This window comes from Coturnix japonica, chromosome Z (genome assembly GCF_001577835.2).
Source record: "Coturnix japonica isolate 7356 chromosome Z, Coturnix japonica 2.1, whole genome shotgun sequence".
In the NCBI taxonomy this organism is placed as follows: Eukaryota; Metazoa; Chordata; class Aves; order Galliformes; family Phasianidae; genus Coturnix; species Coturnix japonica.
This window is the reverse complement of record NC_029547.1, coordinates 6,291,704-6,310,005: the sequence shown is the minus strand read 5'-3', so window position 1 is coordinate 6,310,005 and position 18,302 is coordinate 6,291,704. Positions and strand designations below refer to the sequence as shown.

The following is an 18,302-nucleotide window of genomic DNA, read 5'->3' as shown; positions in this document are numbered from 1 at the left end:
GTTCTCTTCTCTGTTCCCATCTCCCCGACCCTTTTTGGTCTCTGCATGTTTCCTTTTGTTCATGGTGGATCAACAGTGACTGAAGACAGCTGCTAAGTTCTCGCTATTTCCTTCACAGAAAGAAGAGTTGGAGGAACTTTTGCCACTGGTGCATATTTGGGCTTGGACTATACGACTACAATTCATAGTCTGGTTTTATTTTAACTGCTCATGATTTCAGGCTTGGCCACCTTATGGAGTCTGAGAAGATGCTCTGTGCCAGTTGGAGAATGTGCCTCATCTGGCATCAGAGCAAAGCTGGTGCCAGTCAGCATCAGCCTCTTCCACAGGCTGAGTTCAGACCTGTGGCCTCACTGAGACTACAGAAACAGTTACCTACACCCAGCTGATGTCGATCCACAGTAATATGACATAAAAAGGGCTGGTGCCCTAAACAAAAGTGAGCTAAAATAATTAATTGCCTCATAAAAAAAAAGAGAAGCTAGATGAATATGTGAAGATATTGCTGGGGGATAAAAAACAACCCAAACAAACTGAAACAAATTAGTAAAGGGGCTCTGGGAGCTTTGGGGAGCCATGAAAGCTGACTTGCTCTGAGCTGCATACAGAAGAGGTGAGCTGGGTCTGGTGTGACTTTCTGCATTACTGAAACAGCTCACGAAGTTCCTGCCAAGCTTTGTCCTGTTGGTTGTGGGTTTTTGTTTTTTTCTTCCAGGTGGTACATGATGGGGAGGCAAAAAAACACACATAGAGAAGAGGAGAATCCCCTTTCCTTCCTGATTCTGTTGTATCTGAAGCTGAGGCCATATGGCTGCTGAACCTGAGGACTAGTGGTGTGGCTGACATAAGGCCGTTGCTGCTATCAAGGTTAAGGTTGCTTAATCTGGGGCTTGGCAAAGAGCAGCAGTGGGGAGTGAACCATGACATGGCCATTTGCTGAGCTGCAAAAGAAGGAACTTAGAGAGGAGCTTGGGTCCAGAACAGTCTTGGTAGCACACTAACAACTGTCAGTCAAATACTGATGGACTGAGACCCCTGCCACTTCTCCCCAGCGATGCTGCTTAATTTGTAAATCCAGAGCTGCCTGGTAATATCTCAGACAACTGCACCATGAGGGTTTCTGCTGCACTGGTCACTCTGACACATGGAAACCTTTTTGTATGAGCTAATTCAGCCCCAGTGATGTGAATGGGCAGAGGGTGCCTCTCTGGGGAGGTGCCCAGTACCCTGGGACAATGCAACCTCCTCCATGGGTATGGCCATTAGAAACTGTTTGTTAACCAGCAGTAGGACTGCTTGGGAACTCTTTTATGGTGATGTCAGTCACTGCTGGACTGCAGTGGGATATCTGGGAGGACATGGTAAGACTACAATTCAGAAAGCCTATGTCTCATGGTATTCCTGGCTATACTGTGAAGCACTGAAGCAGTTCTTAAATTTGCCCTGTCATCAGGTCTGTGTGTGAAAAGGGAGGAATGGCATGAGAGGGAGCCATGTCCCTGAGGGAGACTGGAAAATAAACAAATCTGGTCATCTTCTTCACTTGTAGATGGGGACATAAGTCTAGGAAGTCAAATGACTCCCCCAAGGTCACTCGAGTTGCTGGTGGCAGTGGCATCAGCTGTCACCACTGCCCTGCACTTGTGTTTTCAGTTTCATTTTCCCTTTTCTTGACTTGCCTTAGCTTTTAAACTTCAGTTTGGGCTGAATAAAACTGCCCCCCACCTCCCCCAGTCACTCTCTCACTATCGATCTCTCCATCTCCTGCTGGCATTTACAAGGTGCCAATCATCCTGATATCTAAGAGCCAGCAGTCCAAGGTGGATTAATCGGGACCGAGGGAACGTCACACAGCCTCGGCTCTCCCTTCCTTTCCTTTCGTGTGAGACTCTGAGATGAAGCAGATAGGGAGAGACATAGATAGGGATGCTGATTGAGAGACAGCATCTGAGCACGCTCTGGGTGTACAGGCACCACAAAGAAATGTGATCCCATCATTTAGAAAGCTCTGAAGTCCCCAGGGTAATTGGTATCACTAGCTTGTCATATCCAATGGTCCAAGATCTGAAATTTATTCTTTCCCCCTTATTTGCATACTCGCCAGCAGGAAAAAAAAAAAAAAAAAAAAAAAAAAAAAAAAAAAAAAAAAAAAAAAAAAAAAAAGAATAAAGAATAAAAACAAAAGAATATGGGTCCAGTACTGTTTTTACAGAAATCAATAGGAAAAATATTCATTGGTTTCAAGGGAAGCAGGAGCTGACCCAGGAATTGCTCTCAGTCTTTCTTCAGAGATAAAACCTCACTCAAGCACCTATCCTCAAAATGTCCTGTATTGCCTAGTGAGAAATAGAGGGAAGAACTTTTGTGGTATAAAGGTGCAGACCTCATCCTCTTTTGTATCCCTATAACTCTGGGCTGACTCTTTTATAACGGCAATTATAATAATTACTCTAGATTAAAAATGAATGTAGCTAAGAGCGCAGTTAAGAGGAGATGTCCAGAGTACGAGGACAGCAGTGTCCTTATTACCTTTCCAGCTGCCTGATCAATGCCTGTAGTGTAATTCTGCAGTCAGATCTTCTGCCTGACAGCCTCTGCAGATGTGTATCCTCAGCTGCCCATGAGTTCCCCTCCTGTTTATTCCCTTGGTACATGGGGGAGCAAGTGCTGCACCCACCTGACAGGCTGCTGGCCACTGGCCAGGGCTCATTTGGGATTTACTGTCTTTTTCCCCTTCCTACAGCCTTGCCCAGATTGGAGGGCAGTTGAACACAGCTGAGATAGGGAAGGGATAGCTCTTCAGACTGTGAGGAGGAGAGCAGGGAACCAAGGAAGAGGCAGCTGAGGCCTCTATTGTCTTTGAGAATAACAAAATGAACAGGGAAAAAAATAGAAGGAAAAAAAATGAAATTGCTTAATGAGAGAATTAAAAAGGTCCAGAGTAGTAACAGGAGAGTGGGAGCATCTGTGAAGCTCCCTAAGTATGTCCTCATGTTTGTTCATGGCCCACATGAGGGCTACGCTGAGCTGTACCAAGTGCTCAGCAAAGCAGCACATGGCACTCAAGAAATGATGGATATTTGTAGGATCTCTATTTAAAAAAAAAAAGAGAGAGAAAGTGTGGATGGGATGGGAAATCCATGATGCCAGTTTATGAGGATTAAATATACAGACAACACAGCTTGGCACTGTGATCAATGTGGCAGAGGGACTACAGGTACACTGGAGAGATTCCTGAATTGGACCTGTATTACCTAAGGCAAGTCTCTCTGATTAAGGAAGATATTATTTTTCAAAATGGGTTTCTTGCTCACATTTCCAGTACAGAGCACAAGAGGGTCATATTTTATCACCAGATGGATGAAACATCTAGGTATACTTTTGCTGCCTACAAATGCTTCTGTTTAATCATCTGTGCTGGAAAAGGTATCCAGAGTCACCTGATAGTGTTGTATCTGCCTGCTGCAGGTATCACCCTGCTTTTCTCTGAAGTATGTGACAAAGGGACCAAGTTACCAAGTTGCTTGTCTTGTGGCTCTCTGTTAATTATAGCCTAAGTAAAGCCAGCTATGCTAAAAGCATCAAATACATAATTATGCCCAGAGCACAGCTCCTTGTTCAGTCATGGGTTGTCCCAGAGGTCCAGGGGACAGGTTAGGAATGGATACCTGATATTACAACACTGTTTTAAATAGCTGAAGTGTTTTCCCAGTGTGCTTAAATCATACTGTTTTGAGGAGTCAGCGGTGTATCATCCCACAAGAAGTGTCTTGCACAGGCCTGGTTAATGGTTCCTCCTCTGCTTGTCAGTTGTCTCTCTGCTCACTTGTGTTTTTGTGCAATCTGGGTGCTCTCCCTATTGCTGTAAACATGCAGAGAGCCAATGTCAATACTTACTGCCTGTGCATAGGCGCCATATGCTCCAAACTGGATGGCCATGGGGTTGAACATGCCCATTTGTCCTGCCATTTGCTGCATGCGCCTCATTGTACGCTCCTTGTCTGTATCTGCAAACTTCACCACCAGGCTTGAAGAGGCTCCCTGCAGGACAGAAAACAAGAGATACAGAAAAGAATTAGCCAGGAGATATACACCAGCTCATGCAATCCATATATCGCACATAGATTTGGTAGTGTAGGATCCTGCTGACACTGATGTTTTTTCCACACAACCTCTCTGGCCTACTGGATGGGGTCTTTTGCAAGAGGCTGACAGTATAGGAAGGGAAGGACTCTGGAGGGAAAACAGCTGAGTCCAGCTGTTCCTACTTTCCTCCGAAGTTCACATTTGCAGGCTGTTATAAATACTGTCTCTGCAAAAGCTGTTGCCTTATTCTTTCAACCTTTAGAAAAGCTTCTGGCCTGTTAGCTCTCATCAGTGGATGAGGACTTGGACTGGTGCAGGAAAAAGTAGAAGTCTTTGATGGATGCATGTTGTGGGATTTTGAACTGACTTACTTTGATGGACTTTGTTAGCTCTGTGCATTCCAGACCCCTGAGCCAAATCATCCTTCCATACTGTGCTGTGTTGCAACCTCCATGTTCAGTGAGAAAGCCCTGTTCTTAGAGGCAAGGATCAGTTTGCTGCATAGGACATAAGTCCCATCAACAAGCAGTGTCTATTCAGCACTGTTAAATCCAGGCCAGTTCACAATATTTGGGTTCTGTCTGCAGGCAGTGCTAGTGCAAAGCTACTGATGATTATGGAACCTGGATACAGAAGTCTGTGAAAAATGTAGAGCTTTTGGGAATGAACAAAATCCCATACCTTCTCAAAATGAGATGAAAGAACAGTAACTGCAACTCTCAAACTTCTGGTAGGAGTTAGAGATGGGAAGAAATAGATCTGCCTAGGAAGGCAGGCACTGATATTGTTTTGGCTGGCTTCAAGGACATCCTCACTTCATGGGTTGCTTGATTTCCTACACCCTGGTCCCCCTGGGGGAAGACAGATGCGGGGAAGGGGGATCTGGCAGCAGCCCTGACAGCAGGCAGACAGTTGCCTCAGGAGCTGGGCTGCCACCAGGTCTGGGGAGATGGGCAGGTGAGCTGTCAGGAGACTGACAAAAGAGCAGCTGAAATCACTGCGCTCCCATGGTACACTTCCCTTTTGACACACTGGTATTCACTGATGGAAATATAGTCAGCAGGGAGATCGCCAGCTCAGCCTCTGGCTGTGGCAATGGGGGGAACACCAGCTCTGTGCCAGAAAAGCTGGTCTAGGGCATAGTGCCCTTTTTTGTCTGGTGGAGTGGGATTCTGTGGGGCTGCACAGAGAGTGTAGTTAACTTTCTTACCTACACATCTATGTACCTGCATACAGTCTCGGGGAAAACAGAGCTGGTCTGTATCAAACTGTAAATAGTTTAGTAAACTACAGCTACAGACGTACATATATGTAAGTCCAAGTTTTGCATATTCAGTAGCCTCTCCAGATCCTCAGTTATGAATAACAGGTTGAGGAATTAACTTGCTGAAACATAAAACAATCTAAGGCCACACAATGAGCGATGTTCCCCTGGATTAGCCACCTGCTCCGGGAAGAAGTGATTTTCATTGGCACAGAATCTTTCTTTTTGACCTGTTACTCTTTCTCTAATAAATCTATAACCCACTTGAACAATGTGGTGAAGAACAAGGGGCTGAAAGAAGTGCTTCAGGAAAACAAAGGTAGGGAGAGATGAATGCGCTATTCAAGGGTGGAGAGCAGTCTTCAGAAGTTATTATGAGAGCAAAACAGAACACAGGGGTGAAGGGAGAAGAAAAAGAAAGCCAGCCAAGATTTTTCTGCATTTCTGCTCAAGGCTGGGCAACTTTTCATTATTTTTTTTTTTTTATTTTTTTTTACATCAGATGATGTAGTTATCGATCCTTCCCCAAATCACACTCTTAATTGCAGCTCATCGACAAATGAATATTTTAATGCATACATTTCCTCCTAATTATCACCTGGACCAGTCCTTAATTAGATTTCAACACTCATTTAATTAACTGTGATCCAAGAGACTGTTTGGTAACCTGAATCTAATGATTTAAACCTATTTGTAGCTGTATTGGAGGGAGGCAATGGTCCACAGCAGATTGGGCTGTTCAAAGCTGCTGCTGTACAGCAAAGCTGCAGCACGGTCAGCACAAAGCAACATGGAGGATTTTTGGACTGAGTAAGGGGAATAAGTATTTACCTCTGCATATGGGTTTTGAAAATGGAACCTTCTCTAGTTAACAGGATGGAGAAATATAAATAAGTTGGTGGTTTTTTTTTTCCCCTTCCCTTTTCTTTCTATCTCTATTTGCTCTGGAAGTCTTATGGCTGGAGACATACCTCAGGAAATTGCTGATCCCTCACATTTTTGAAAGCCAAGCTATTATTGTAGATGGCATCATGAAAATATCGGTAACCTCCACATGAAGTTCTTGCCCCTGGAGTGTTCTTTGCTCCTGATGTGAGTTGTAGTGACTGCACAGCAGCCGTTTGACCCAATGGGATCTAAGACTGCCTCTTATGAGATGTTTTTCTGGGTTGCCTGTCACAGCAGGGCTTCGGGCCTCTTTGAACACCACTATCATAAACACAGGGTGGAAAGGCCATTGGCAAACAGAAACAAGTTACAGCACGCTACAAAGAGTAGAAAAAGGAGCACTTCTATAGAGCATGCTGCAATGAGATGCACACATACGCATTTAAAGACATGTAGCCAATAGAGACTCTGCTCTTGAATATGAAGATTAACTTTGGGATTGATGTTTACTGTATCTGATCTGTCATGTGCAGCCCTTCCACATGGCCTGAAGGAAATCTGCCAGTGAACTCTATCAGGCCATGCATTGCAGGACTTTTAGCAACAGAGACAAACAATTCTTTTCTTCTAACAGAGCTGGAAGACTGCTTTCTACTCCAGTGACTCCGCATAATCCACTGGATAACGTTAGAAATATCACAGAATGGGCCCAATTTTCAACCAGAGTAGAAACTGCAGAGCCCTTCGTGTGGACTATTTATTGCTTCCGCGAGCAGTTAAACCATTGTGTAAATCAGCTGTTGTCCGCTGACAAAGGCAATAGGTCCTGTCTACTTGGTCATTTATCAGTAATACAGAAGCTTTTCCCTTGCATTCCAGTTCTTGTATTGGACACTACATTTCCACAACCCCCATAAGAGTTACAGTAGGTAAGTCAACATTGCTTGAAATATACTTTGAGAGTTGTGTTAATCTGCATTTTACCAAGGAAAAGACCTGTTTATTTCTCTGCCTTGCAGAGCCACAGTCAAAAGAGCCTATTATGAAAGTGAGCATTCCTGCTGGTACCTCTGCAATAGGCTACTTGGATTTGTCATTTATCTCCTTTCCCATCAAATCAAACTCCTTTTTCAAGTGCTTTGATATCTACTGATGAAAAGAATAATATAAGGGCTAAGTATTATTATGCTTTCCCAATTTTCTCCTGGGCCAGCAACTCTACTTAATATGACTATCTTACTTCTTGTCCCCCTCCCGTGTGCGGTAATGAATTGCTCCCCTTAGTCAGCAGTCAGATGTTCTCTAGGCTGGCAGGGTGAGGAAAAAGATGGAGGAAAAATCACCCTGCACCACACTCACTTTGTAATCCCTAATCAGAGTCCTCTGTGGGAAAAACTAATTTCCCAGCCTGTCTTGACTTGTGAAATAAAGTCATTCTTGAAAATGGGAACTTGACAGGTCACTTGTGAAATTTCATATTCAACTAAAAATAAAATATCCATCCATTGATATTTCATTTAAAGGCAAAGGAAAAGCAAATCTTTTCCTTGGTTGTTGGGACTGGTTCCCATTAGTTATGGCTCTCCAAATGGAGAGTGTACACATAATGTCTACAATGTTTTCAGCAGACCAAATAATGCTGCACAGCAAGAGGGAACACTGCTTTCCCTAGGACAATATTCGTAGGAGAAGTTTTGTGAAAATGTTTCCTTGCAGAATGTTTGCCTGAGTCTTCTTTACCTGTCAGCCCTACGTGTCTTTTCTGACTCAGGTTACCTACCTCTAGAAATGGTTAGACATCTTTTATTTGCAAAACTGATGAATTTGGACCAAATTCACCAAAGCCATTCAGATCATATTTCTCTTTAAGCTTAATTAATGGCTTACTGGAGGTAGGCATGCAAACACCTCAATACTATGGAGGTTCCACATAAGCACTTTACTGCAGGAATGTCCATCTCATAGAAATGGACTTTCATTTCATGGTTGGCTCAAATGGTGCCATTTAAAGGTTTTGGGCCAAAGAAAATTGAAAAGGGCTTGTTATATTAAAATTCCAGTGAATAAAGCTCTTGTAAGCTCTGATTGTGCAGGTATCATTAAGTACCTTCCAAAACATCAGCCATGCGCACCAGGTAAAATACTCAAATTAATAGATACTGCTAGATACTTCCCAGTTGGGCAATCAAACTATCATTGCAAGTTTTACCACGTGAATAGGATTTCTGTGTTGGACATTTTGCCTTAGCATTCTTTTCATGACTGCAAAGCAGAGTTTGGAGGATGTTGATCTTTATCAAGCCATTCAAGGTGGTATTTCCACACAGGGTTAGGCTGAAAGTCAAGGAAGGATTTCTTTGTTTTGGGCTCTGTCAGATCAGGACATTTGGTAAAACGAGTCCTAAGTTTGAAAACAAAACTAGATTTTTTTGGGGGGGGGGAAGTCTGTGTAGCTTTACTGAAATAAAGTAGCTGTTGAATTAGCTAGTAGTGTCTTGACCCCAAATGGGATTTTAGACAAGTGAGAAAGAAACTACTGTCCAATTAAAACTGTAGAGCGGAGGGAATTTGAGCTAGGTAGAGATGTAATTACCCACTCTGGAAGATGGCCAGAAGACCAAGACTAACATCCCTTCCCGCTTGTGAAATATGCTATCTTTTTCTGTACTCAGGGCTTCAATTTTGTGTCTCATCTGAAAGATGAGTAGGACAGCAGTCACTAGGAGCGATTTCCATTGTACGGTCCTGAGAGCTGGTTTAGACACACTTGAGACAAGAGTGACAAAGACAGAGTGGGGAAAGGAGGCATTAATCCAGAGCTGGAGTGACAGACCCTTTGATAATGCTGCTCCCCTGGTAGAGGGGATTCTTCATGCAATGTCTTAGCAGCGAGTTGCTGCAGGTACCTCCCTTCACAGGTCTCCAGAGCAGTAATTTATTTGGAGTGGAAGCTTGATTTAGGTTTTACTTGCCCATACACTATTTAGCAGGTGTCCCTCTCAGCTAAAGTTATTGCTTTCCACAGGGCAACAGAATCATTGACTCCTGGTGACACTGTACCCAATTCTAATTAAAAAGAACTCAATATATAACCTAGGTATTAGTCCGACCCTCAGATCAAAGCCAGATGCCCAAACAACCTAAACTTCAAAGCTGAATTCCTTGAACAGCTCTATATTTTTCAGCTCAGTCTTTGGATGATGAAAGTAATCATAGAATCATTTACCTTCTTAAGGTGTTATAATACCAGCAGACTAGAAATTATTTCCCGCTATTTAGAAATACAAAAGCAATATTTTTTTAATTTGTTTTTGATTTTGCTATTTTAAGGAAAAAAACCTAAAATCAACAGCAAAGCCAAATTCAAAAGAAAATTTTGTTAGTTTCTCTTTTCCACTAAGAGCAACATTGTTTGGAGGAGATTGCATTTTTAGCTCACTCTTCACGAATATGTAGTTCTCTGGAAATATTTTAGGAATGAAAAATATTGACTTGCCATAGTTGTTTGTTTGTTTGTTTGTTTGTTTATAAAATATTATTATTATTATTGAGAAAATGTATGGTAGCTGCAGTATAGAATCCTATTAAAGCTAATGTTGGAATGATGACAACCTAGAAGATACAATACCTCTCATTTGATTCCAACAGAAAAAGTAGAAAATGAGTAGAATAATTCCAGTGCCACAAAGTGAACTGCCTATTGTCTCAGCACACTATCATCATATTCAGATGCAATGCTAGTGTGCAAGTGGCACAGAAAAGCACTGCAGCTGCGCTGTGTTGCAAACAGTCTGCATATAACTGGGCATTACAGTCATGATGTATCATTTTGGACTGTTGAAGCGGTAAAGAACGTTGTTTGATAGAAGAATTTGCATTATTGCAGCATATTTAAACTGAAGACCCCAAAGCACTGTACAACTGTAGGGTCATTTATTGATATAAACCTCTGCTTGCAAGGAGGCATTACCCATACATTACAGGGGTGAAGGAGGTGATCACCTGAAACTACAAGGTAAACTGGTGCATACTCAGTAAGGCTTGGTGGGACAAGAAGGTGGTTTATGCTGAAAAACCCACCTATACTGCCTCCCACACCACCAGGGCTGAAACCTATCTTCTTTCTGCTGGATGACACTTAGCAAGCATTATTCTCTGCAAGAACCACATAGACCTTTAGGACGAGAAGTCAGGTAAACTCCCTTGCCTGTTCTCACTTGTCAGGGAATACCTGAGGCAAAGACATCAGTGTCCGATCAGATGCTTTCCAATTATGAATTTGTGCTGATTTTGATTGAGGGTCATATCTGAAAGCTATTGCTGTGATCTAGACGCATTTTTGTCCTTTAAAATTTCATTCTGATCTTTGCATAACCAGTCTGGGTAATAAATACCGAATCAATTCACATTGGTTGTGTTTTTGAAAGGGATAGCAGTCTGCCCATTACTACAGTCTCCCTGCCTTCTTTACAAGAATGTTATCAGTCCAGATCACACTTCTGAGCTGGGCTGGGAAGGAAGTGGATTAAAGGATAACATGCAGAAGCATTCAGAGCGATTTAAAGTTGATCCAGAGACCACTTAAATAAAACAGACGGTCCCATTCTTTAAATGAGGTTAGAACAAAAAAACCAACCAACCAACCAATCAAAACAAAATAATAATAATAATAATAATAATTTAAAAAAAGGAAGGACAGACAGAGGAGGAATGAACCTCTCTTCATAGCAGGCAGAGCAGGAAGGAGTGCCTTCCTTCCTCTCCATGATGTGAAGAGCATATCCTTACTGCAGGAAGATGGAGTACCCTACAGAAGATGGGGGATTTCCCTGATGTGTATGGAGCATTTTACACCATGTAAATGGCTCTGATCTCCCAGAAAGGTCAGCACTTGTGAGTTATTTTAGCCTCCTCCCAGCCCCTAATCTCATCCAGCTCAAACAAATGTTAAGAGTGGTGAGCCTCCCAGGGGCCACTGTAGCATCAGGATTTGGCCAACGCTGGACTACAGCATCATCCAGCTCTTGCTTTCCCCAAGCCACTTCTGCAGCTGTTGATTTATTTCCAAACTTCCCTTGGACCCATAAGGAGGCATTATGGTGCCAATTAGCTTCCTTTGTCTAAGGTGAGGCTGTGCAGCTCATGAGCAGTTATCTCTCTCATCCCATTTGGAAGCAATGAATTCTGTGATTCAGAAGGAAGACAGAGTAAGGAAGGCTGGGGGAAATGGCTATTGAAGCCCATCACGTCCCACAGGTCTCTTCACTGTCCTGCCAGATGCCTGTGTGGCTACGGCGATGTGACCAGAGAAGAAAAGCAGCTCTGATGAGTGTTCCAGCCCCAAAAGGCTGTCTTCAGTGCCAGTATGATTCATACCCCCTGTCAGGCAGCAGGACTGCCTGGATTTCTATTCTGGGACCCAGAAACTTGTGATTTATTAGCTCATTTATGGAATAAGGGAGGAGGAGGGAATGCAGTCCTATGATTTTATTTTATATAGAAATTATTAAAGGAAATTATGTTAACTGGGACACTGCTGGCCCAAAGGATATGAAATCAGCTGTCTTGGTGGCAGCAGTGGGGTAGGATAGTCTATCAACTTTAGTCTGTCTGTTGCCAGAACCTGCCGTCCTGAGGCAAAGCAGCCTGAGATACCAGGAATCATTGCATTTTGGTAGAAGGAATGACTGCAATTTAGCATCCAGGTACTAGGTGTCTCGTTTCATCCCAACAGACAACACATGACTTTATAAACAGTGTTTAGGTAGCCTATTAGTAGAAACAATTCATTACTGGAAGGAGGGCTAGGTCTGTTGATGCTGAGTTATGAACAGACTCCTAATTCATTATTAATTTTTAATAATAGGAATGGGTGTGTTGTGTCTGGCCCAAAGTTAAGGAAGCCAGTCAGAGTGTTACAGAAAGCTACTGCTTGGAGTACATTTTCTTTAACAAGACAGAAGATAAAGAGAAAAAAGAAAAATAAGCAAACAAACAAACAATCTGAATTGGCATCTCCACTCTTTTCCATCAATTCCTCCAGCATTATCAGTGTAAAATCAAACTTCAGCCTTCTTTATTAATATGAGAAGGAGATGGACTTACACTGATTACAGCCCACTCCAAATGTTATGACCCTGGGTAAGTAAGTTTAAGGCAGATCCAGTAAAAAAATATATGGAGCATTTTACATGCTGGACTCATCAACTTTCTCCAGGAGTTATCTGTCTATTTGTATTATGCACTTGTCTAGAGTTCTGTTTATGTTACCTAGATATTTTGAAGATGCCACTGGGTAATGAGGTGGTGAACTGATACTCTCAAGCTTGGTGTTCTTAACTGTATGTTTTCCAGGTTTAAGTAGATTTAAAAATTTGCATCCACCAGTTATTACCTATCTACTAGGATTAGGAACAAGAATTGCTATGATTTTTGCTACAAACTGGCTAAATCTACAGGTCAATTGTGTGTTAGACTTGTTCGTTTTCACTGTACTGCCTCTTGTTGCTTCTTTCACTTCTCTCAGCCCTCAGGGGACCTTACAAATGACCTAACTGCAGCCATTTTTGGTGTCTATTCTAAATCATCAATTATATAAGAGAGACAGATGTCCCCCTGAGGGATCAGTCTCTATCCATTAACTGCAAGAGAAGTGTGTATGATAAGATTAGAGATGATCCCAAAGTTTTATGTTTTAAACAATACTTTGATGTTCATCATGTCAACCCTGGCCTCAACCCTAGTTGGTAAGCCACTAAGGGTGGAGGGTATTCCATAATCAGTTTTTATGGTGCCTAGCGCAGTGAAATTCTTTGCAAGGCCAATGATAACTACATTTCCATCAGCAGCAGTTGTTATGAATCACCACAGAGTTGGTATGGAATAGAAATCAACTAGAATTTTCAGGAAGGTGAAGAGCTTACCCCCGTAGAGGCGTGATATGCAAACACAGCGCCGTGGTTGTGCCCACTCAGCTCCTAGATTTACTTAAGCAACTAATTTTATCGACTTCCTGAAGGTTTGTCTTGTTGGAGGTGGAATGTGCTACAAGGTTTAAGTGGGGTCTCCCAAACGGTGGAAAAGACAAACCCTCCTTCTGAGTACTAAGGGCTGCCACGAGCCTAGAGGGAGAAGTGGATTGTGCAGCTGCATGTGCATGTATTTGCAAAGAAGGGAGGAGAGACAAGGAAAGTTTCTCCTATGAAAGAAATGATCCAATTTGAAGCAAGTCCCTCATGGGAAGAGCTGTGACAGAGGCTGCTCTGTTCCTGTTAATTTTCACAGTGCAGCTGTCAGCGGGTCTGTAAATAGTACTCCGCGAAGCCAACACTTCCTATCCACACATCAACCATTCAATTAACAGAAGAACAGAAGAAGGAAATAAAGTGCACCACCGCCTTCTATCACAGCTTTGATGTTTCCCAGCAATTTATGAAAGTGTACACAAATCTAATTACAAGCCCCACTGCTTCCCATTTACATGGAGCTCCTCAAGTTCAGAGCTGTTTATATCAAAATAATTGTTAAAAATACCTCAGCTGATCTACAGCATTGTGGCCCCCCACTCACCGGAGCCGCCACGCTGCTCCTCCCAGGGAGATTCTGCCGACTCAGCGCTTTGGTGCCAGCATGCATGCATAATAAAAGCTGCTTCTCTGCCACTCTGCAAGCGAGGCACCTGGGCTACAACTTCATCATGCCCATGAAGGCCTATTTTCCTTCTTTCCTCCACCTGCTCAGTGCTCTTTCTGCAGAATCTTACAGCCTGCTTTTCCATCCCTAATTCACCTAAATATTCCTTTGCTGTGTTGATGGGGGTGAAAACAGCTGCTCAACCAGTTTCCATAATGGGGCTGTGTCTGAAGTTAACTTCACAGTGCTGTGCAAAACCTTAACTGCTCTCTAGGAATGCACAGCAATTACATTAGCAGTCATCATTGTGAGCCAGGGTTGGTTTCTTTGGCTGGGGGCCTGAGCATACAAGGAAGATGGCAGCTGATGCCCCATTTGCCATGAGTCTGAAACAGGGCCACATTACGTGAGGACAATTGCACTTGTTTCTTGGGGCATTTTAAAAATTATCTTATATTTAAATCACTCTCGCTTCGTGAACTAAATAGGTTTAAAAAAGAAACATCAATGTTAATCTCTAACAGTATGAAAGGTTACACTGTGTAAAGAAATAAGAGAACCTCTTAGTCTGATTATTAATTGTGTTTATTGGCAATTTTATTGCCATGGTAGCACTTCGAAGGACTGTGGTGGGCACAAGGTGAAAGCCAACCTTGTTGATGGTACACTGTCATTTGTATTTTGTTGATCGATTAAAAAAAAACCAACAACAAATGCAATAATTAGATATCCAATTAGTCTGTAGTCTAATAAAACATAGCCAGAATTGCATGATTATATACAGATGGCTACTGAGCAGAGATTTGAAGTTGGTTTTCTTATTTCTGTTGATCATTGATGAACTGCACAGAAAATATATAAATGGATGTCCCCAAGTTAGCAAAGTTTTGGGTTGCAATACTTTTTTTTTTTTGTTGTTTTGTTTTTAAAAGTTCAGCTAATCTGAATCTTTCTCAGTGAGGCAGACATCTGTTCAGTGCTTGTATCCAAGTCTCACATTTTTCTTTCTTTACACAAAACCAAAGATTCCATCCAAAACGTAATTTTCATGGAAGATTTTCAGCCAGGCATAGATAGACTTGGGATGCTACTGCCTGGATGCAGAAGAAATACTGTGGTTTCATGAAGCTGATGCAAAGACTTTTATAGCAAAACAAAATAGTATCTAGCTTGTGTAATGGTGGAAGCCACCTTACGTTGTTTTGGAGATCTTAACAGTCTCAAAATTCATGGATAAGAGAGATACGGAATGAATATAATACTGAGAGTTGGAGCATTAGGCAAGTTCAGAAGGCATCTAAATAATTAGGTATCAGAGGAAACAGATGAGGGCATGTTTGGTTTCTTACTCCCATTTTGCTTTAGAATCATAGAATCATAGACTTGTTTGAGTTGGAACGAACCCTTAAAGGTCATCTAGTCCAACTTGCAGTGAACCAGGAAACCTCCAGCCGGACTCTGAATATCTCCAGGGACTGGGCATCCTCCACCACTCTGGGCAATGTGTTCCAGTTCCTAAATGCTCTTACTGTAACAAACTTCTTTATATTCAATCTAAATCTCCCCTCTTATAGTTTGAAACCATTTCCCCTTGTTCTGTCACAACAGACCCTGCTAAAGAGTTTGTCTCCTTCTTCCTTTCAGCCCCCTTTCAGGCACTGAAAGGCCACTGTCAGGTGTCCCTTTAAATGGTCAGAAAACACCCAGAATAAGATTCAGTTCCCTTTGCATTAGACATGAAGGACATATGAACAGCATCAATATCTGACTAGTAGATGTGTGATTTGGGATAGAGTTACCAAAGCTTTTAGCTCTGGAAAGGTTACTTTGGAGGTGGCAGTGAACCCGAAGGACTTCAAGTGGCAAGGGTCCATCACAGAGAACAAAGGCCATTGTGTCCTTCCAGTCATCTGCACGAAGCAAGTGTGTTTGCTTTTGTTTTAAAGTAGTGAAGGTCCTTTTTCATTCTCAGTTGCACTTCAGCAACCACTATTTTGGATCTGAGAGACCATGGGAATCTGACACCTAGAATTAGCTGAAAAGCACACTTCTATGTGGGTTTTGGTTTGACAGGTTTTAAAATCTGTTTCTCTAAAATATAATACCTCCAGAGGTATCTGTTTCTATTGACTGTAATAGAAACTTAGATGACAAGCACTTAGATGACAAGCTCATACTTCCTAAACTTTTAGATGTCTTAGGTAAGACGAGTCCAACCTGAAGTATTCAGTCCAATGCCATTATGGAGATATTCATTTTAATTATTTAAAGTGATTTCTGTTTTAATTAACGAAAGGGAACTGTACTGTTTTATCCTTACAGAATCTATTCATAACAACTAGAATTTCTGAGGCACTATGGTATGAAATAGTCAAAGATATGCAAAAGTAGTATAGTATTTAGCCCTGTGTACTAGCATAAACACTACTGAAATTTTGGTGTGAGTGATAATGCATGGAGAAGGGTTTATTCTGTGTGGGTGGGCGAACAAGGCCACATCTTAGATGTGTCGTGCAGAATGACTCTTCAACATTGGCTGTCGCCTGGATGTGAAGACAAGGAGAGAAAGAGAAAACTGAGCTGAAGATGATGCCTAGGTAGGAGCATGACTGACAGGTAGGATGATAATGTTGTCCACAGTGATTGAAAATGGAGGTGAAGGAGAGAGGAGACAGTTTGTGAGGAAAAGTTTAAGAGCTCTGTTTTATACATTCTGAGCTTGATCTGACAGCTAGACATCCATCCTGTAGGAGATGCTGGAAAGACAGGCCAAGATTTCAGTTTGGACAGGAGTCAGTTCTTCACTAGAGAAGTTAGATCTGCAAACCGTCACTTCAGAAATGGTAGCTGAATTCTCGTTGGTGAATAAGGCTGCTAAGGACAAGAGTTGGATGAAGAAGTGAAGAGAAACAAGGGAAGAGACCCATTTGTGCCCCTTACAGGTGAGGAAGAGATACAGGAAAGGACAGAGTAACCACAGCTGAAGGTAAAGGGCAAATTATAGTTAAAAATACATGCAGAAGTACATGAAAATGATGATCTCTCACAAGGGAGGACATGAAGGTCAAGCATAAAACTATTCTAAAGCCGATGAGTTGATAGGCAATATAATTTAAAAAGACCCAAAAATAAAGCACTCTTGGCAGGTAGATACAGAAGGAACTTCGGGCCTGCTCAGAAGTAAGGGGTTTTGGGAAAGTTATTTCTCAAAGCAATTGCTTTGTGTTTAAATTTGAAAGTTGTATACCTGCTTGTTGGGCCCATAGGAGAAAACAAAGCCTTGCATGGAGAAGTGGGCTTGTGACGGATGACAGTCAGGCACCTGTCCAAGGAAAGGTTAATAAAAAGAAAAAAAAAAAAAAAAAGAAAGAAAAAAACTTTCATAAAAGAAAGTTGCCTTTTGAAACTATTAGGCAACATATGTTGTGTGAACAGGAAGTCACAGTAGAGCAATAATCCTGACAGCTGTGGAGAAACAGGAGTCTGCCGCAGGAATGAACGGCTCGAGACCTGACAAGAATGATGATGGATGCCCCGTTGGTAGTACACGAGGACAAGGCAAGAGACGTTTAAATTGGCTGAACCACAGGAACAACTTTGAGTTGGCATCGCAGTCAGACAAATGAGGCCAGTCCTAATGGTGAGAGAAATGGGAGGGGGAGCTGGAGGAAGATGGCAGCAATGCACCCCTCCTTTCCAAGGACGAGGCCTACATCACCATCTCACCACGAGGTGGCTGCATTTCTCTGTGAACACCCAAGCCCTGAATGAAGCTGCGTGCACACCCCGAAGCACCATGAAAATGAGAGCGGCGATCACTTGCAGAATTTGGCCCATGTCTTTCCAAGTGTCCGAAGTGTTTTGAGGCTCTTTGTGAAAAGCACTGTGTGTTCAGTGTCTTGATGAAGTGTCAAGACTTTCGACAGGTCCTCACTAGTCTGTTGAGCCATGGTAGCTGTCTGTGTACGTGATAATAGCTCATGGGAAATGTGAGGAAGTGTCACACAATTGAGCTCAAAACAAAGAGGTCAAAACATAATTTTCTCCTTGCATTTTCTGCAAACTGATAGAATGTGCACCGAGTGCTGCTGAGGTTCAGCTGATTCATGGAAACTTGTCAAACCATTCAAATTTATGAGTCTGGGATGTGTTTAGTGAGTGTTAAAGTGCAGCGCTTTTTGGATACCCAGATTTGGTTATTTAAGAACCAGGTGTTCGGTTATTCTAGAGCAAGTATTTGATTAAATAAGTGAACAAGAATAATGGTCCCATGAAAAACTGACGAAAAGGCCATATTCCCATATTTTTTCACTTTTTTCTTTTCTTTTCTTTTTTTCTTTTCTTTCTTTCTTTCTTTCTTTCTTTCTTTCTTTCTTTCTTTCTTTCTTTCTTTCTTTCTTTCTTTCTTTCTTTCTTTCTTTCTTTCTTTCTT

The 18,302-nt window shown here is 42.1% G+C and overlaps 1 protein-coding gene across 5 annotated transcripts in view; it reads right to left on the bottom strand.

Moving 5' to 3' along the window:
- The window catches only part of CELF4 (CUGBP Elav-like family member 4), a 706,944-nt gene that overhangs the window by 81,334 nt on the left and 607,308 nt on the right, over positions 1-18,302 (bottom strand). For all 5 annotated transcript variants that reach the window (XR_004305625.1, XR_001551883.2, XM_015848275.2 and 2 more), the window contains one exon: positions 3,898-4,041. Coding sequence is in view for 3 of the 5 variants with exons in the window: in XM_015848275.2 (XP_015703761.1) it covers positions 3,898-4,041 (144 nt within the window). In the remaining 2 variants the exon portion in view is untranslated. The remainder of the gene's footprint in view (positions 1-3,897; positions 4,042-18,302) is intronic.